Source organism: Natator depressus, chromosome 10 (genome assembly GCF_965152275.1).
Source record: "Natator depressus isolate rNatDep1 chromosome 10, rNatDep2.hap1, whole genome shotgun sequence".
Classification (NCBI taxonomy): domain Eukaryota; kingdom Metazoa; phylum Chordata; order Testudines; family Cheloniidae; genus Natator; species Natator depressus.
In genome coordinates this window covers 58993959-59016008 of record NC_134243.1, presented here as the reverse complement: position 1 = coordinate 59016008, position 22050 = coordinate 58993959, and the positions used below count along the sequence as shown (strand labels likewise).

The following is a 22050-nucleotide window of genomic DNA, read 5'->3' as shown; positions in this document are numbered from 1 at the left end:
CCATGATACATTTAACATTAAAATGCACTAATTAGCTCAGTGACTTCCAATAAAAATGTGTCTCTCCCCCCACTTCAAAGTCAATGGGAGAGGAAATGGTAACTGGACTGTAGGGAATGTGACAGTGTCTGGAGAGCATTGGGGAGATACAAGAGTGTATGCATCAACTGTGGCAAGATGAGGCTGCCCTCCCCTTAAGGGCTGACTTCCAGTTGGGGGGGGACGGGACCAGGCTAGCTGATTGGCTCGTGTCACCCCATCCCCCCACCCACCTATTCAAATTCTCCCAGACTTTTCAAAAAAGTCTCCTGCTGGCTGACCCATCCTGCCTCCCCTTAATTTTAGTTTAGAACAGTGTTTTTAAGATGGTTTGAGCAACTGCCTGTTTTGTGACAGGGAAGGAATTTTTCTCCATTGAGGCCAAATTGGCAAAGATCTGGTAGGCTTTTTTGTTCCTTGCAGCATCATGAAAGGGACAGTCGGATTGAAAGCAATCAGACTTGAAAATTTAAAATTAGCAAAGTTAAGACCATTTAGCTTATCACAAGTTGCGGCTGGTGTCCCCTGCAATTAAAGGCTAGAAGGGCCAGTTCCCAGAGGTAAATGAGACCTGGTATTCTGCTGGTGGACTGTGTGCCTTAAGAGCAGAGGAGACCTGAAGTCTTCCCAGCCTGAGGTTCCCCTCTTGATAACCTTTCCCTTCCCCCACACAGTGGGGAGGGAGAAAGGATTCAGCAGTGAGTTGAGTCCTAGGAGTGGGCCAAGGAGTGTCTACTTTGAGTTACCGGTTATATAGTGGTAGCCCTGAAACCTCACATGGGAACCAGTTAAATTCCAGGTATAAGTACAGCATGGGCACATAGCACCCCTCGCCAGCATTAAATAAAGTCACGGCTTGCTGCTTATATCCATCACATGCATCTGTTTGCTTGCCTGTGTGTCTAGATCAATGTGAGTCTCCTAAGAGATAGGACTTCATGCTGAAGTCTGATGCTCCATGCAGCTTAAGTTTGACATAGTTGCTACAAGAACTTCAGATGCATTTCCCCCAAGTAAAACTCACTATGGAATATAGAGTTTTTTGGTTACCAGTACACTCTGGTTCAGAGGGGTTTGAGAGTTCAAACTGAAACTTCACACAAAACTAGTTGTACAAAAGCTTTCATGAGCTCTAACGTGCAAGTTTTAAGGTTTTTTGCTCTACTAAGTGTTGCAAATTTCATTCACCAAACCTAGAACTCCAGCAAAATCAGTAAAGTAAACAAAGGGAAGTATTAACATTATCCTCATATATTTTAAAATGTACCTTAAAATTTTTAATACAGAATTATACTTAATTACTGGGGATAGACTTCCCAGCTTAGTTAGCATGTTCATACATTCAAAGTAAAAATGGTTCTGATCTAGAAGGAGTGGTTAACCTCGTGACTGCCAGTGACAAACCATAATAGCAGAAACTGTAATGTAAGCAACTCCAACTGAAGGTCTGAAAGTAGATTTGTACTACTACTCCACCCTCCCTCCCAACAAAATTGGGAACATGCCTTTATAAGAGACCAGGTAACTTGTTCTATCCCTCTACCTATTCCCACCCCTTCAAAAAGCCTAATTCATGATATGAACAATTTAAATTAGTTCAACACTTCTGCTACAGAATAATTTCCACCCCAACAAAAAGGGCACATGAACTAAAATAAGTCAGCAAGTCAAGGCCATGCACCTTGATATTGCAATCAGGGCATTTAATCCTCTCCCCTCCCCCACATATATTGCACAACTTACTGCAAGGTTCCCGTGGCACATTTCAAATAAAGATTAATAGAGAGACATGGTCCAGCCATCCTCCCACACTTTTCAACTGAAATAGCTTAAGGCCTGCTGTTACAGAAGTGAAGTTTCTTACTAAATTTTAAAAAGCAGACTTAACAAGCTGCTGATTATGGAAAGCAAGAAACCTGATACTATGTGGCTGAAGGCTAGTAGCTAGGCACGTAAGAAAAGAATGCATAGACCTTTCACTGCTTCAGACACTGGAGTCTCTAACCAAAGCACTGATTTAATTTCATGACTGCTCTGCACAGATAGCTGACATTACTAAATGCTACTCCCATATCAGCTTGTTAAATTTGAACCCAGACTCAGCATATCAGTATACTAAGCCAGACTAACTGGAGTCAAGAGAAATATTTTGGGAGTTGTTTTTAAATGAGTCACAATACCCCCACTATAATTAGATTTACTATATAATTAACAAACTATTACAGTAGAAATCTATTATATTTAAAAAAAGACTGCTATACCACTCGTATTACTGTTTACAGTTAGTCTTCTAACAGGTTGCTGAATTACTACAAAGTCAATTCAATCTGATCTTTTTGCTTATTTTGGTAAACTGTTTTACAGAACTGTTTGTAAAAGCTCGTTTTACACTAAAAGGTCATGGGTCAACTGAGGAGAGAGAGGTGTCTGTGCATGTTGTCTTACACAAAGGACCTGAAACTCACTAACTGCTGCAGATCATATTCAGCATCCAGTTTTCAAAAGGCAGCCATCATTCTGTTTTGTATGCACAAATCCAGGTAATTTGCATGTGCATGAAAAAGTTTTCACAACTGTGAGCACAATTTGAAAGAGACACTTCAGCCCCTTTGAAATTTGACTGTCCAGGATCATGTTTCTAGGTTTTAAACATGAAGCTTAATACACACTGCTAGAAAAAGGCCAAAACCGGCCCCCCCCAAAAAACAAAAAAAACCACACACCAAATCCAAACCACACATTCTTCAGTAATAATCATACACTACTTGCTACACAGTGCTTCAAAGGTTGCCAGAATCATAGAAGGAGTTAATCCATGAACATGTCTACCAAGAAACTCTATTACAAATTATTTTCTTTAGAAGACTGAAGTTTGCCTGGAGTTTTTACTCAAGCATTTATTTTCACAGGCTGGGCTTCTAATTTGAATGTGCAACAATTTAATTTGCTTTACATTTTTAGACAAGTGACATTAACAGCACAACAGCTGTAAGTGGAAAACCATGAGAAGGGCACTTTTAAGCACTGTGATTAAACAGTTTTTCATCGTCTCAAATGGAATTTCTGTAATAAGCAGGTTCAGACTACTTGGTTTTCTACATATTAGGGAATATTTCATAACCACAATACCACTGCAATTTAAGTAAGAGTTCCCTTACTGATTTAGTTTTCCAATACAATCTAGTACAGCCCTTTACCCCAAAAAGTACATACTCCAAAGAATACACACTGATAACTTATGATCCACTGTGATGATTTTTCTGTCCAAGTTTAAAATTCAGACCAATATTTTAAGAGCTTTTTCTCCCCATAAAAAGTTATGGACAGTGATTTTAATAAAGAAAATAAAACAGCAAAGGACTGCAGGTGTGGGACCTAGGCAGGCAATACTTCCACTGAAAGAGCTAAAATCTGCAGGATAGGACTTCAAGGTAATACTACAGCAACTCTCCAGATTGGTGTTAACTGCAGAACACTGGCAGCGCCCTTTTCATTTGTATCAGCAAAGTGGTAAAATAGTGGAAATGTCAATTCGCTAAGGCTAGTGTGTACTTAAAACTTTAGTAAAGTTTATAAAAATGCCTAGTTGTTGCATTGTTACCCATTTTTATTCATAATTAAGAGCACTATGCAAGTCTGAAATTTTGCAAGAATTTCTGAATGACTTTCAAGAACAAAAGGATCATTTAAACAAGTCTATAAACCAATGTTTCTTGTGGCTTTGACTGTGGTTATTAACAAATATAAATTGCATCATCAGTTAATACAAGAGGGACAAATTTCTGAAGTTTAGTTCAAAAGGCGTTTTATTACTCAAAAAACTTAAGACTACTAAACTCAAGAACTAATTTGAACAGCAATGTTGTTGGAAAAGATTAAGTTACAGTGTAAAGCTTGGGCTGAACTAGTGGTTAGAGAAAAAAGGGGAGGAAACGCTTAAAATTCCTGTGGCTCAGGGTGTATACAGATCTAAATGGTATTTTAAGAGTTGCTCTGCTCAAATACTACTTATACTTAATTCTCTACACACAGCAAGTTTCTGCAAAAGCATTTAAAAAAACCTTATATAAACTAAATCAAAGATTATATAGTAACCTATTCATTCTTAGGTTTCAGAGTGGTAGCCGTGTTAGTCTGTATCAGCAAAAACGAGGAGTCCTTGTGGCACCTTAGAGACTAACAAATTTGGGCATAAGCTTTAAAATCTAGATATTTCAATAAAAAAATAATTCTGTTGTGGATTAATGTTACACAGTTGAAGTTTTAGCTCAAATTTGATTTTAAGTCGAGGAGAACTTCAATATCTAGATTACTACATAATAAGGTAAACCATTTATCCTCATGCAAATTAAATAATCAGTTATGAGTCTGAATTAATATTTGAAGTTCAGGTGCTTGACTGAGAATTTTGACCGAAAAGGATACTAGACTCTAGGAAAGACCAAATGAGAATTCTCTGTCTCACCCCGACCCCATTTAGAATACATAATTTATTCAGTATTGCAAAAATGTTTCAATAAGTTAACATAACTAACATTTATAAATGGCGTGTATTTATGCTTCGATCATAGGCTATTGTTCTACTACTTCAGATCCACTGGCAAAGAAAGATTTATAGTGTTAGTTTTTCCTTCAAGAAAAACTCACCTTGTGGGGCTTCCACAAAGTACTACTTGATTCCCTTTTGCAGATACTGGCATTTTTTGGAAAGCCACTAGTTTTTCCTTCATTTCCAGGTGTGAACTGTATGTGCAACTGGGATGTCTCTGCCTTCGGACACTTGTATTGAAGACTGGATAAACAGCAAGAAACTTTTTGACAAGATCCTTCTAATGAAACACTTCTTTGCAGAATATGGTGGGTTGTCCTCATTTGTGTATTTGGTCTTTCTAATTCATTTATAAGAATCTGATACTCAGAATGGTTTGAGGGTAAACATGCAGATGTGCTACGTATCAGTTTTAAATTAGGGTACTTTGCATCAGAGTACAAATTTAATTCCTTTTCTGATAACTCTGGACTGTAGCAACCATTAACCGTTTCATCCCTTGATGCAGATTCTCTTTGTTGAGTGAAATGAACTGAAATACAAGAGAAGCTATCAGATGTTTTTTCACAGGTTGTCTTCTCAGCGCTACTTGTGGCCTGATTTTTGTCCTGTAATGAACTATTCAAGTAAAGTGGTCTAATGTCTCTAGTTTCACCAGGAGAGCAAATGGTTTTAGATAGTCGAAGTCCATTGACTGCTGTTGAAAGGAACCCTTTAGAAGAAGTTGTTTGATCTTCATTTTTTGCCAGTTCAGTAGGAGAAATAATGAATTGATGTGATGTTTGATAAGGTCCCCTGCTTGGTAGGGGACCCAAGCATGTTGGAGAAGTTGGTGGGGTAGTGGAGGGACTCCTAGGAAAGATTACCAATGACGAAAAACGTCGTAGTGGAATTTTAGTTTTCCTCCTCATTGGCAATTTCACTTGTTCCAAACCATCTTGATCAAAAGTAATATTATTTTTACTTCTACATAAAGTTTCCTGAGATATATTGTTCCTATAGGAATTACATTTGTTTGCTCTGCTTCCATACGAAGTACTATATACAATACTACTACAGAAAGTATCATCACCAGTGGAAAGAGTGCAACTACTACTGTCACTAATTATACTGTTGCTGTATGAGTCTCCATCACTCGTGATACTTGTACACGATTCATAGTCACTGCCAGTGCTATTGAAGGATCCACTGTTATTCGCTGCAATACCGCCAAGACTGCTATTGCACATGGCAGCATTGCTCAAATGGCTGCTACTGTTTAGCATATTAGCTGTGTAATCAGCCATATTCCTGCTACAAGAGTTTCCTTCATTACCAACACTGAAGAAAGTGTCTTCACTAGCAACTACTGTATCAGATTCAAAACATTCACTATACCTTCTAGACTGCAGAGAAATCTGCAGTGAGGTGCTCTTTTTGTTGTTCTTTTGCAGTGAAGAAACAGCTGAATGCTGCTGTTGATTAATTATTTCCTGCATTACCGTTGGAAAGACAGCTTGCCTGGGAGTCAGCTTCATTTGTATAATATCAGGTGCAGAATTCTGTGAAGGTCTTTGGAAATACATATGAATGTTACTATCCAAACCATCTCCAGAGATTTCTGAAAACGGATCAGTGTTGCTTCTTCGGGCTGCAAAATGCAATCTTAACCGTCGTGCCATTTGTTCTCATTTGCACACATGTTAGCAAGTAAGAACCATAAAGCTCCTTTTGCAGAAAGGCTAGAGGCAGCTGCACAGAGTTGAGATCCAGTTCAAACACATCACAAAAGTAAGATCCCATGAAAGATGCAGCCTTTGTCCCAATTTCAACAAGATACTAACTAGCGTATAATAAAAAGCACCTCCTTAAAAATAAGTCAGCCAATCCTTCAACTGCGGTTTCTGGACTCTTTGATTGTTTGTAGTCAGAATGCATCCACTTACAAAGCACTTGATTTCCAACAACCGTCAAGCTTAACTCAGCTGCAGCACACAGACACACACTGCCAACCTTGTTTCAACAGTTACCTTCTGTAATTTACATAAATGAATAAAACCCAAGAATATTCTAGCTCTTAAAGTTTAAAACAGCAATTCTTGCTGCAGCTACATTAGCTGAACCAATGTGTCTGTGCTTTCTGCAGCAGTGTATGACTACTAATATTTTTACCCATAGGTTTAGAATTACAGGAAGTTGGTAGGAATGAAGTCCCATATAACAGAGTATCAAATCTAGGATTGAATTTCCGAATAGTAACCCATGCGAGTAAACTGGTGAAGTCTGAAGTTATGCAAAAGCCAATGAACTAAGCCATTTCATACTCATAAAAGGTTAAAAAAATTAGGAGTTATTTTGGGAGTCCTAAGAAAGCTATTGGGCAATCACACTTAAATGCTGACACTTAATATGAATTTGCATTCTGTGGAATCCTATAGTGCCATATTACTTTGGTTTTTCTTTTGAGTGAGATGTAACTGGATTAAATAAAGCAATAAAATGTCTTCTTTTATCACTCAAGGTTTCAGCCTAGCATAGAGGTTCTTTCCTAATGAATATATTTTTGCCTTTTTTTGGTTAAAGGTGTGCTTTGTTAGATTTTTTGCACTTTTACAACTTTTTACATTTTAAACTCAAGTGCTTAAATTGTTGGCCAGTAGTCTATGTTCTGGACTAGTATCTGGTTATTTATGAATTATAGATGCAGAGTACTAAGTGTTCAACCGTGCTTTTGACATGCAATCTTTAGGTCTGTACAGGTACAGATTAAGGAAATTTAAACACAGTCTTTCTAGAGATGTACAGTATAGGTTGCATATTTAAAATGACTGCATAATCTATGGAGTACAATTTACAGATGAAGACTACTCGAAAGCCACATTGTATAAGATATTGTATGCAGACTGTATAGTAATCTCATGCATTCAGTTAACTACAGTAACAAGAATATATTACAATTGTACCTCTTTTGTAAAGTGCTTTGACATCCATTGATGAAAAACACTATGAAAACACAATTAGACTAATCAAGGTAAAAATATACTGGCAACTTCTCCCAAAAATGTAAGACTAAAATGACAGAATTTCTCTGGGTGTTTGCCACATTGACAGAAAAGGCCCTTTGCTGGCACCTAGTGGGACTTTTGGAAAAAGGTAGTCTGTCTGAAGTGTCAAAAGCAGTAAACATTTGGCTATGAATGACAGGTTTCAGAGTGGTAGCCGTGTTAGTCTGTATCAGCAAAAAGAACGAGTACTCGTGGCACCGTAGAGACTAACAAATTTATTTGGGCATAAGCTTTCGTGAGCTAAGTGGGTTTTAGCCCACGAAAGCTTATGCCCAAATAAATTTGTTGGTCTCCAAGGTGCCACAAGTACTCCTCGTTCTTTTGGCCATGAATGTACTTTTAGCTACAGAAACGATACTTCATGCAATACTAAATGCGAACATACTAACATGGAATGAATTACTCCTGCCGGTAAAGCTCAAACAGGAGAGAACACTAGACCATTTATCCTTTCATAGGTCATACTGTTGGATAGTTTCTGCTCAATATTTACATGACCCTTGCTATATTTTTGATTAGCGTGCACTAAAACTAACAGTTTTACCTCCCCTCCAAATAATAGCCAGGACTAAGTTTACAGTACTTTTTGTTTGCAAGCAACAAGTTTCTTTTTTAATACTACTCCAGGGTTCATTTAACCTGATTACCCAAATTTTGCGGTTAGAAATGCATCAACAACATAAAATAGCTTAGTCACAAAAAGACCAATAAGTAAAACAGTTCAGCTATTTCACCAAGTATCACTAATCAAAGTTACACTTGGAGAAACAACTGTTGGAATCCAAAAAGAACCTTTTTGGTCACAAGTTCAGAAAGATACGTATAACCATTAAGCAATATATTTTCTTTGAGTTTCAAGTTTTGGTAGAAAAGAAAACATTGGTTCTAGTGAAAAAAACAAAACAAAGTGACTTTAAAATTTTATAGCCTGACTTGATTTAGTCCAAAGGACAACAAAATTAAACGTATCATGTTACCCAAGTTTTCAAGTACATAAAAGGTTGTCACAAGGACGATGGAGATAAATCATTCTTGCTAACTTCTAAGGAGAGGACAAGAAGCAATGCGCTTAAATTGCAGCAAGGGTGGTTTAGGTTGGACATTAGGAAAAACTTCCTAACCACCAGGGTGGTTAAGCACTCGAATAAATTGCCTAGGGAGACTGTGGAATCTCTGTCACTGGAGATTTTTAAGAGCAGGTTAGACAAACACCTGTCAGGGATGGTCTAGATAATACTTAGTCCTGCCACAAGTGCAGGGGACTGGACTAGATGACCTCTCGAGGGCCCTTCCAGTCCTATGGATTGTTTTCTCCACCTCATCAACTTCAAAAGCTCACACTTTGCCCATCTTTATACCATAATTTTTAATTTCATACTGTTTCTGCTGCCTTCCCCCCCCACATGCTCATTAGGGTAAAGTTCTCACAAGCGCTTAAGTGATTTAGACTCCTAACTATTAAAAATGGGATTATAGGTGCTTTTAGAAATTGTACCCCTAGTTAACAGCCAAATCCTAGTGCCTTTTGAGCACTCCTACTATAGTTTGAATGAAAGCTGAAGCACAGGGCCTGAAGTGTCATTCTGTGGGATTCATTTGCCAATCTGCTGAAACAGTTGATGCTCTTGATGGCCAGTCTCCAAGAGGGTGGATAAAAAAATATTTTTTAAAAACATTACAGAAATATGTAACTGAAATTAGCAAACATCAAATTTAGAGTTTAAAAATAAATTTGTTTCAAGTTATAACTTGTTTTATAACCTCAAATTTAAGACTTAAAATTTGCTAAAATTAAAAAAAATTCTGTATCAATGAGCTGAGTGTAAGGGTGCTTCTTTTTAAAATATATACAAAATGGGGGAAAACCTCAACCTTTTGATATCAATTCAAGCTTTCAGTTTTGGTTATGGAGAAAAGATTTTGCCATAATTATTTTTAGTTTCAGTTTATATAGTAGGTGCAGAGAGAATATTTCCCTTCATTTTACTAGCTCATTCAAAGTTAAGAAACAGGAAAAAGGAAAGCTTGTTTTCTTCTGCCAATCTATGACTTAAAACCAGATGGGAGAGGATAAGCTCTACTATTTCCAAGAACTTGAAAGACACGGGGCCAGAGTTTCAAAGATATTTAGGCACCTCAAGATGCAGATAGGTGCTTTTGAAAATCCCACTAGGCACTTAAAAAGGCTAGGTGCCTATGTGCATCTTTAGGTGCCGAAGTACCTTATAAAATCTGGCCCATGGTGACCAGGAAAAGTCAACTAACTAATTACAGTTAATAAGTTGTTTAATAAGTCCATTTTTAAAAATGTAAGATGTATTTTGATAATTTTTCTTCTCTTCTGTATCCAGTATAATTACTGTAGTGTTACTTAATAAACAGACCCATTTTAAAAATGCTTTTTCTATACATTTTTAACTGAATTCCAGTTTTCATCCAATCATAGGTTGGCACAAATCCAGACTAAAAAGGCATCTAGTAAAGAAATATCATTTACCTTTTCAACAAAAAATGTTTAAATTAAGAATTCGAATAAGTGTATGTTAACGTTTATTTCATAAATAAATGTGTATAGACCTAGTGTATCCTGCTGGCTAGCACCAACTTTAGTTAAAAGGCTATATTTGGTTTCATCAACATATTTAATCATCATACCAACGCATGGGAATTAACCTTCAAGGTAAGGTACAATTGCAAAATAAGTTTAAAAATCAATGTTTCCTTCTTGCTGATTTAAATTATGATTAAAATTGTGGTTTTAATCACTGATTTAATCAATCCACGCTGGTCTCACAGAAACCTTGATCTTTACTATGGGGATTTTAGTAGTGGTAAAACAAGTATTAGATTGTTTGAGAGCGTTACCATAACCAAAATTAAATTTCTTTAACATTTACAACCACTCAAACTATAAAGGTAATCAATCACCTGAAAGACTAATCCATGAAAACATTTTGAACAAGCAGATATAATATCTAAGACACTGGATTCCAAAATTTATAATACAGAAGAACTACAGAAAGTAGTGACTTCAAACAAGAAAAGATGAGCTGTCAGATTTAGCCATACATTTGACATTTATCAAAATTAATTTCTTTATGGAGCTGCCTTTTTAATACATGTCCATCTAAACTTGATTTCATGCTCGTCTTCAAGAACAAATATTCTAATATATAATGACCTACCAAACGGTTTTCATCAAATACTTCAAAAAGAAGCCTGTGCTGCTGAGGATTAACCTAGGAAAGAGGAAGAAATTAACAGTTATTAGTCAGTCAAGATATTTGGAAAGTTGCAGTATTTATTTTTGCTAAGCAAATATTCTAAAAGTTCAAATTAATTTAGAAATAATTAAGATTAGTATCAATGCTGACACAAACCTTGTGCACTTTATAGATTCACAGAATTTAAAACCAGAAGGGAGCCTTAGATCATGTAGTCTGACCTCCTGTATATTACAGGCCAAAATATTTCACTGTTATTCTTGTATTGACCCAAATAACTTGTGTTTCACTAAAGAATATCCTCCAGAAAGACTCCAGTCTTGATTTGATGACAAGGAATAGAGAATCCAACACTGCCCCTAGAAGTTTGTTCCAATGGTTATTATTCATCTCTGTTAAAAATTGTGCCTAAATTTCTAATTTCATTTTGTCTGGCATCAGCCAGACATTGGTTTTTGATAGCACTCTTTACTGTGTTTAAAGAAAACGATCGACAGTCCTACACAATTAAGTTCACTACAGAATATTTGAGACTGAACAGTCATTGTTCTAAAGAAATCTTTTGACAAGCTGTTAGTAACAGCTACAAAGTTCTAAGTCAAAACAGAAAGAAGTGCTTGAGTGGAGATGTGACGCAACTCAGAAAGGCAAATGAATCCTTACAAGAATGGAGCATATTTTACACTTCACTTTATTCCATATACGGTTGCCTGCTTTCATCCACAGCAAAACAAATGCTGCAGGAACCAAGGTGCTCAAAGAATTTTAACATATTTGATGGAAGTGTCACAACTTTAAGTTTTTGAACCGAAAAAAAAGTGGCCTGCCACAACCTGGAGTACACTCATCCCGGTATCTGTATAAACACCCTTGTACGAGGTAATATCCTTCCTATCTGTATAAATAACCTTGTATATCTGAAATATTTACAACAGTTATAGAAAACCTAGCATTTCTCTGGTTCTTTCTTAAAGATCTGCCTGCATAGATCCGTATTTCAGATTATGAGCAAACCTTGGATATGCAAGCTTCGTACTTTCTAGACAGCAATGTTCATTAATGTATAATTTCCCCCTACACACTAATTGTCCAGATAAGATGCAAAGATGTGCAATGAAACTATTTTCATCAGAAAATTTCCAATCACTTTTGCTGTCAAGTAGTCCAAAACGTAAGGAGGTGAACCTGAGGAATCTTATTTTAATTTGATATTTGTTGGTGCTGTAACAAAGAAAAAGGAATCCTGACGCATATGCTATGGGACCATCCAACAGCAGTGGAAAGAGGTGAACACAAGCATTAAAATAGTATTTGACTTCAATAGCCAAACCTCTGCCAAAATTTACCTGCTAGTTGGGTTTACTCTGTCACAAAAAGACTTTGGTTCTTGAGGGCAACAATGATCATCAAGCACATGATTTTACCAAAGTGGAAGAGTAGCTTTGTGCCCAGAACAGAACAGTGGTATTTGGAACTGTATGAGTAATCAGCCAAAAAAAGAACAGCCAATTGCTGTAGAGAGCAATTATATGAATTGAAAGATATTTGGATCGTGTTTCTAGACAGTAGATAAAAAATAATCTTGAGATACTCAAAGAATGCTATCTAATCCATTCTCTCCCTTTCCTCTCTTTATTTCTCCTTATTCATTTAGGTCTTTACTTTATTACTGTGACTCCCATCCTCCTATCGTGTTATGTGTATGTAGTAATGTCTGGTCTTGCAGCTTTAACAAGTTGTAAAATTGCAGAATTCTTTTGGAAATCCTGCAGTTTGTGCAATTTTCAGAACATATACAGTCATTAAACCTTTTGTATTTTTCATTATCTGTGTCTTTATAAAAACTGACAAAAAAGATAGCAAGACGGCTTTCCTTAACCTGCTGTATCACATAGCAGCTAAATCCAGCAAATACTCCTCCATGAAGGTACAGTATGGCCATAAATCCAGGTAGCAGCATTCTCTCTATGTAGATATATAAAACATTCAGTAGAGGATGCCTTAGATGTGGTGCAACATGCTCATCTCCTTTTTGGTATCTGGATCCTTGCTAACCAACAACAGTGATAGAGAGTCAGATCCACTTTGACAGAAGTGAAATTAGCCCAAAAGTGGGTATTCTGTAGTGATTTTGTCCACGCTCAGCACAGTAACATCTGGTATTGTAACTGCATGCACCTTTTGATTGAACTGGCTACTGCGACACACTTTAGCAAAATGTCCAATCTTTTTGCAATGATTGCACTGAGCTACTTTTGCCGGACATCCTGTGTAGCTTGCAAGTGTTGTGGGGATCCACAGCAAAAACATGCTTTTACTGTATTTTGAATTTGCTGATTCGGTGGTTTTTCATTAGTTTTCTTCTTGCAATTGTGTGTCTGCAGTGGTAGTGAACTTTTCTGCAAAGGAGTCACAGCCTGGACTGTGCCTCCTGTATCCATGCTCATTATTTTGGCTTCAGCTGTAGCTGACTCAATCTGAGTAGAAATGGTTATTGCTTTTTCTAGTGTAAGTTGTGGTTCTAGAAGTAAGCGCTCTCTTACATGAAGTATGGTTGTTTTCTCAATGAGCTGGTCTCTGATCATTTCATCTGCCATATTCCCAAAGTCACAAATTACAATCAATCAGACTCCTCAAGGAAGCAATATACTGCATTATAGTTTCCCCTGGTTTCTGCTCACGCTGGCGAAATCTGTAGCGATTAGCTACTACATTTACTTTTGGGCAGAAATTAGCAACCCCTAGTGTAGCATATGAGGGTAACTGATTTTCAAAATGGTTTAGCCCCATGAGGTAAATAACCCAGCCTCCCTAGGTAGTGAATAAGGCTTGTGGTAAAACACCGTAGGTTAGAGGATTGATTTAATTAAAATTAGAAGCCACTACTGGGAGAAGTTTACGTTGGGTCAAAGATCTTCCTTATAAGGACACAGCACAGAGTGTGCCACTGTGGGTCATCCATTAGTTCCTCTAGATTGTAAACTCACCTAGTTGATTCACCACCAGGAATGCCCTCTTTTTCAATATATGGAGCTATTACCAGAATTTCCTTGCATGGTCAGTTTGAGAAGCAGCATGTCCCAGGATGGAGACTGCTCTTGAATAGGAGGTAAAACATAAACCAAGCTCTTTAAGTAGGAGGAAAGAATACAAGTGCCATGAACCAATGTACTACAGAAAAACAAAAAAAAACTTTCAGAGGTAAGGGGGAGATCCAATAGCCCAGGACAAATGGAACAGAAGACTGGTGAAGGCGAAATCCAGTCTTTCCCAGATGGAGAAGCAGTTTCACTTCAGAATAAGTTTCTAGCACACCATTAAATTAGGCTTGAACAAACATTGGGAGAGGATGAGTCATTACACTAACTAAAATCTATTTCCCCATGCTAATTTTCCCCCTACTGTTACTCAGACCTTCTTGTCAACTGTTTGAAATGGGACATCCTGATTACCACAACAAAAAAGTTTCCTCCTCCTGATAATAGCCCACCTCAATCGATTGGTTTTGTTAGAGTTGGTATGGCAACCCCCATTTTTTCATGTTCTCTGTGTGTGCATGTATATCTATCTCTATCTTCCTACTGTATTTTCACTGCATGCATCTGATGAAGTGGGCTTTAGCCCATGAAAGCTTATGCTCAAATAAATTTGTTAGTCTCTAAGGTGCCACAAGTACTCGTCGTTCTTTCTTGCAGAAGATTCCTTGCTCTGGAAAAATTCAAAGAACTCTCTTGCAGAACAATAAAGAACACATTCATTCAGCAAGCATACAGGCTGTCAGACTGGACCTCAAGTTGAGTGGTAGAACCGGACCTCGATTCTGAGACAAAGAAATCCAGTAGGTTGGGCACAAGGGCTTGAAAATCCACTACTACATCCAGTAAATCAGTGTATTGGAACTGATGAGGCAAGGCTGGGGCTATGATCAAACCCTGGTTCCATCATGTCTCACTTTTTAACCAGAGGATAAAGGAGATGGACTCCTTTATGAATTGGCTCTTATCAGGCAGTCATCAAGGTAGGAGGGCCATTACTACTGCTAGACTTTTCTGTCAGCTCTCATGGTGCTGTAGAGTGCCCAAACTAGTTAGGTCATTCCCCCACACTGACTCAGAGATACTTTTGACTATCCAGGTGAAACAGCGCAGAAGTAACAATGAAACTATCATATTGGATCAGTAGTGCAGTCCATTTAATTTACTGCCCTGTCCCCAGCAGGAGCCAGTACCATGTATTTCAGAGAAAGGTGCAAGAAACCCTGTACTTGCCAGATAACTTGGGGGCAGGTTAAGTTTTCTTGTAACCCTTCCCCACGATCCAATAGTTAAAATTTGGCTTCTAAATCCTGGTGCTTCAGGGTATATCCCTGCCAAGACTATTATGATAAGATTGTATATTTGCAATACATTTAAGACCATTCTGTTTTAGAACTCCTGCAAGGCTCTTGACCTCTGATATTCTATGGAAATCAGTTCTACACTCTAATTTTAGATTGTGAGAAAAACTGTAAAGTTAGTTTTGAATCTCTCACCTTTCAACTTCATCGATGTACCCTTGTTCTTGTGTTACAGCAAAAAGTGACCAGAAGTTCCTAGTCTACCTTTGTTATACCCATTCATTATTGCGTCTGCTTTTGGGTCCACACTTAATCATCTCTGCTCTGAGTTTTTCCATTTCTTTAATTCCTCTCAATTCCATCTAATTCTGCTATGTTTTTGAGATGCAGCAGTCAGAACTCACAGTATTCTAAGCGAGGGCATACTATTGATTTATAAGGTCATTATATTCTCTACCTTGATCTTTATGCATCTTAACGTTCTATTTTCTTTGACTGCTGCTGCACATTGAACAAAGGTATTCACTGTTCTAGTCACAGTGATGCTCAGGTCTTTTTTCCTTAGGCAAAAAGAATTTAGTATCTAGTAACACATACAAGTAATTTAAATTACTCCTTCCAATGTGCATTACTGTGCACGAAGGCACACAATTTCATTTGGCACCTTGCCTGATTACATCTCTGAAAACTCCACTCTTTAGTCTTGACTAACCCCAAGCAGATGTGTTAATCTGAAAGTTATGACCCAACTGCGCTCCCCTTTTCCAAAACAGAAAATCCAGTCTTAAAATGGAGCCTTGTCGCACCACTGTTAACTTATTCCAATGGTATCCTGTCTTAACCAGTTACTGACCCTTGACTATTAATATACTTCTCACTCCATGACTACTTAGTTTCTTTAGTAATCTCTTGTAAGGGTCATCAAGAGGCCTTTTGCAGGTCCAAATAAATGTCAATTGTTCTCCTTTATCCACTAGTTTGACATTTTAAACAATTCTAAAAAAAGGTTAGTGAGGTCCAGTTTTTCCTGTGTAGAAGCTGTGCTGGTTAGTCCTAGAAGATAATGATCTTGTATGCCTTCTATATTTTAGTTATTATTTCAACTAATATACCATGTACATGAGTCCGCTTACTGGTCTCTTAACTCTCAAGATTATTCCAAGCACTTTATTTCAAATATACACGTATTACAGTTGCAACCCTCCCATCCTCTAGTACAGTAGTCTGTTCTAACAAGGCTGCACATTTTTGCAAGCAGCTAATTCTTAAATTATTTCAGAAGTCTTGGAGATAGGTCACAAGGTCCAGGTGGCATGATGCTTATTATGTAATCAATTTATTCCAGCACCTCTTCTTTTGACACATCAATCTCCAATAGTCCCTCAACAACTCTCCTGCTCTAGTAAAGACCTCACCTCAAAACAGTTTCTCAGCAACATCCTTATTTTCCTAGATTCTTACCTTTTGGTGGCCCAGTGGGTCCACCAGCTCCCTCAAAAGCCTCATTCTGAAATGCTTACAGAATCTTTTATTTGTATTTATATTTTTAGCTATTTACTCTGCAATATCTGCCTTGGATCTCTTAATTTCCTTCTTACGTACGGCCTCATGAAATGGTATCCTGAAGAGAGGATGGGGAAAGGCATGGCATGGAACAAAAATGGATTGAGAACCCTTTTCTTGCGGGCTACAGGACCTAATGACTTCTGTTTCGCTGCTTCCTCCTCACTCCCAATACTCAGCAAGCACATCTTTCTGCATTTTTCTCTAGAAATTTTACCAATATAACTCTGTACATGTAACCACAAATTCAGTAGTTACATACTTTGTTTAAAGCTGATGGCTCAGTTATCAAGCTTATATATCCATGTTTTTCCAGGTGTTACCACTGCTACCAGATTAATATAAAAAGACTGACTAATATGACTAAGCAACTCTTCTCAATATTTTGCTTTGAATTATCTAATTTACTTTGAAATAGATGTATCTTTTTAAATCCTGAATTGGAGTCCAAGTTAGGAGGAGAGTTAAGCAGAAAATGTTAAGTTGTTGCATGCCCTCTAGAGGCTGGTTTGGTGCACGTAAAAAGGATTAATAAGCCCTTTAAAAAAAAGTTAAAAGGTTAGATCTAACCCCCACCAAAAGTAATGCAGCTGGAGAACTACATAGTTAGGAACAGCAGCCTATTCAGTGTTTCAGAATATTAAAATTTCTCCTTCAACTAAAAATCAGCGCTTAATAACCCACCTCAAACAGATACATCAGAAACAGACTAACTGGTTCTGTAGATATGAGCTCCCCCCCCCCCCCAATTCTGTAAATTTCTACCCCACCACAAAGAAAATTCGCTACAAGATGGTATTTTGCACTACAAAACACAGCAAGTTGTGCAAGTATTTGTTTTAGTAGTATTAAGTGCATATTAGTAGCAAATATCTTGCATATTACATTAAAGAAGGTAAAAATATGTAATCAAACTAATAAAGGCACTTACTCTAAACAAGAACTCTTCATTCCACTTTGGATTCAAGGTCTACAGATAAAGAGACAACATTTTGATTATACATAGTGTTCTGTACTATTGTCTTGCTTGAAGATCTGCATCTATTTCAGTTGATGTGACACTCTCTTAAGCATAAATACGTTTTTAATGTTACTAGTTAAGATACAAACAGTCAGAGGACAAAAACCAGGCCTCATGCTCTCCTCCAGTGTAGTGCAGAAGGGAGCCAACTCACACAAATATTGCTAGATTCTGGCTGGTGCACACGGAAAAGGCGCAGAAAGAATGCCACTGTGGCAGTTATGGAGTGCATGTTAAGTTGGGGAACAGTGATTCTGCTGCATGCTCTCCTCCAAATCCAACTCATTTTGTAGTAGTTAGTGGCCTTGAGGTTAGTGAGCTAAAAAAAATAACTTCTATTGTCCCTCTATGTGTCTTATAGGGACCAATAGCAGCATGACTCTTCAGTGAGCTATGCTAGAGATGGAGGAAGGGAGAGAAAAGGTGAAGGCCCCATGATGGAACCAGGCCTTCCCATGAATGGCCTACTTTTGAGACTGCACACCCCTTTTCCATTCCCTGCCATTAAGAAACGCATTGAAATGAGAATTCCACAGCAATGCCACAGCTAAGTTGCAGAACTAACAGTGTAAGTTATAGCATGTTCCCTTCCTTAGATTCCCCCAACTCTTACCCCCAAAGAGGTAGGGGGGAATGCAGTCCTATTTATTCCAATCTGAGCTTTCTGCCTGGATTCTTGATAAAATAAGGAAGAAAAAAGGAGATAAGTCTAACCTTTTTAATAGTTTTTGTTTGAACACTGGTAAAGATTCCATTCACTGGCTCATACACTGTCACCTTCACATAAGGATCACTGGAAAAAAAGGGCTGAAGTTAAAAAAAATAAATCTCCAACAGTTGTCAGTGTTATTCTTAGTTTTTAAAATGTTTAAATGAACAAGAGTTGTGAAGATTCTTACATTTCAAGGCCAGAAGGGACTACTGTGATCATTAGTCTGACCACCTGTAGAACACATTCCAAAGAACTTAATCAAAGCAATTCCTTTTTGAACTAGACCATAGGCTTTAAAAAACATCCTATCTTGATTTAAAGATAGACAGTGAGAGAATCCATCAGATCCTAAATTGCTCCAATAATTACCTCTACTGTTAAAAATGTGCAGTTTATTTCCAGTCAGAATTTACCAAGCTTCAACCTCCAGCCATACCCTTATCTGCTAAAGAGCCCATTATGAAATAACTGTTCCCCATATAGGTAATTATAGACAGTGATGAAGTCAGCCCTTAATCTTTTCTTTGTTACCTTGCAGAGCTCTGTCTGTTCAGTTTATGTTTACTAATCCTTTAACTCTTGTGGTTCTTCTCAAAACCCTCACCAGTTTATCAATATTCTTGAATTGCTGACCACTAAAACTGGGAACACAGTGTCACAGTAGCTGTCACACTAGTGCCAAATACAGAGATAAAATAACCTCTCCCCTCATACTTGAGATACCCATTTATGCATTTAAGGATCCCATTAGCCCCTTTGACCAGTATCTCACAGAGAGATCATGTTCAGCTGACTATCCACCATGACTCCCAAATCTTTTTTGGAGTGCTTTCCCAGGATAGTTCCCCATCCTGTAAATATGGCCTATGTTCTTTGTTTCTAGATGTATGCATTTACATTTAGCCATATTAAAATGCATTTTGCTTGCTTGCACCATGCTGACCACTCAATCCAGATCGCTCTGTATCAGTGACCTCTCCTCCTCATTATTTACACCACCCCAATTTATGTCATCTGCAAACTATCAGCTATTTTGTGTTTTCTTCCAGGTCATTGATAAAAGCGTTACATAGTGTAGGGTCAAGAACAAATCCCTGTGGGACCCCACTAAAACCACCCCTTCTCCATGATTTTCTGTTTACAATTACATAGAGACCTATCAGTTAGCCACCTTTTAACCCATTTAATGTGTGCCTTGTTAATCTTGAATAGCTCTGTTTTTTTTAAAATCAAAATGTGCAATACAGTGTCAAACGCCTTACAGAAGTCTAAATATATTACATCATCACTATTACCTTTATCAACCAAGCTTAAAACTTCATAACGAGATATCAGTTTGACAGGATCTATTTTCCATAAACACTTATTAAGTGGTATTAATTATACTGCCCTCCTTTAATACTCAATTAACAAAATCCTGCATCAACCACTCCATTATCTTGGCTGGAATCAATGTCAGACTGACAGGCCTATAAGCAAACACATCATCCTGTTTACCCTTTTTAAATATTGGCACATTGTGGAAGTTCCAGAGGAACTTAAGATTTATTTAAAATCAACATTAATGGTACAGTGCTCAGCCAGCTCTTTAAAAACTCTTAGATTCAAGTTATTCAGACCTGCTGATTCAAAAAGTCTAACATTCTCTTGAGATACTGATGAAATGGAAAGTGTTATATGATCTGATTACATTTCCCTACCCCCCAAATACAGACCAGAAATATTTATTGAATACCTCTGCCTTTTCTCCATTATCAATGCTAATTCTACCACCTCCATCTAGTAATGGTCCAACACCATTACCAGGATTCTTTTTATTCCTTATCTACTTAATTGTCTATCAGCTTTTAAACAACAAAGCTCTGCCTACACTAGATAATTCTAGACAATTAATTTAAGCACATCTGATTAAATGTGTCCATACTAGTCATCCTGTTTCACATTCGGCACATCATTGTAGTTTTGCCCGTGTTCACATTTGCACTGTTCTAAACCATTTCAGCAGAGACTTCTGGAACCTCTCAGAATCTCTCAGTTTCCATCAAACTTCTCAGAAACAGTGACTTCCTGTACATTTTAAAAAAAACCCACTAATTTACTATAGGTCAAGATTGGATTACCTAACTGTGCAGTGGGACTGTTTTCAGTGCCATGTATTTAAGTGCAACCCATTGTTCAGTGAGGTTTATGCATTCATTCTGTAAAGGATTGACAGAGGATACCAATCAGTTAAGCCTCTCAGCTAGAGAGTATGGCTCTTCAACTATAGCTGTAGAAGTTCAGGCTTTCAGCTCTGGAAGTCCCTGGCTCAGTCTGTGGTGTTGGTCAAGCTGGAGAACATCACATTAGCTAATATTTGTAAGCCAGCCCAAGCACTGGCAGAGATGATAGAAAATGGGCCAAACAGCTTAGAAAAATACATGTGTGTCATGAAGACACAACCTGTGAAATTAGTAGCATCTCAAAGGAACAGGTACTTAAGAACAACAAACTTCATATGTAAAAGTTATCCCAATGAGCCAGGTATGCAAGCTCAGTATTTTTTTTTTTTTTTTAAACAAAATCTTGACAAACTAGTTAAGTTACTGTATCAGAGTGGTAGCTGTATTAGTCTGGATCTGTACAAGCAGCAAAGAGTCCTGTGGCACCTTATAGAAGAACAGACATATTGGAGCATAAACTTTTGTGGGTGAATGCCCATTTCGTTGGATGCATGTAGTGGAAATTTCCAGAGGCAGGTATAAATATGCAAGCAAGGATCAGGCTAGGGATAACGAGGTTAGTTCAATCAGGGAGGATGAGGCCCTCTTCTAGCAGTTGAGGTGTGAACACCAAGGGAGGAGAAAGTGCTTTTGTAGTTGGCTAGCCATTCACAGTCTTTGTCCATTCACATGAACTCCTTCTGAGGGCCGAAATGACAGTCTGGACCTATACACAGAATACTTCCGCCGACATGCACAGGCAGAAATTGTGGAAAAACGACATCGCTTGCCTCATAACCTAAGTCGTGCAGAATGCAATGCCATTCACGGCCTCAGAAACAACCCTGACACTATAATCAAAGAGGCTGATAAAGGAGGTGCTGTTGTCATCATGAACAGGTCTGACTACCAAAAGGAGACTGCCAGACAACTCTCCAATACCAAATTCTACAGGCCACTTTCCTCAGATCCCACTGAGGAATACACTAAGAAACTGCACCATCTACTCAGGACACTCCCTACACTAACACAGGAACAAATCAACATACCCTTAGAGCCCCGACCGGGGTTATTCTATCTACTACCCAAGATCCACAAACCCGGAAATCCTGGACACCTCAACATCTTGGGCATTGGCATTCTCACTCAAGGACTGTCCAGATATATGGACTCTCTACTCAGACCCTACGCCACCAGCACTCCCAGCTATCTCCGTGACACCACTGATTTCCTGGGAAAACTTCAATGCATTGGTGATCTTCCAGAAAACACCATCCTAGCCACCATAAATGTAGAGGCTCTCTACACGAACATCCCACACACAGATGGAACACAAGCTGTCAGGAACAGTATCCCTGATG

The 22050-nt window shown here is 37.9% G+C and overlaps 1 protein-coding gene across 2 annotated transcripts in view; it reads right to left on the bottom strand.

The window, feature by feature from the left end:
- Window positions 1-22050, bottom strand: part of NEDD4 (NEDD4 E3 ubiquitin protein ligase) — a 125284-nt gene that overhangs the window by 73004 nt on the left and 30230 nt on the right. Inside the window, exons 3-5 of one of the 2 annotated variants that reach the window (XM_074966301.1) lie at window positions 18491-18569; window positions 17687-17725; window positions 10818-10871 (exon numbers count right to left, since the gene is read on the bottom strand). In XM_074966301.1, the coding sequence (XP_074822402.1) occupies window positions 10818-10871; window positions 17687-17725; window positions 18491-18569 (172 nt within the window). Of the gene's footprint in view, window positions 1-4686; window positions 6283-10817; window positions 10872-17686; window positions 17726-18490; window positions 18570-22050 lie in introns of those variants that run through there. The other variant, XM_074966300.1, reaches the window with a different exon arrangement.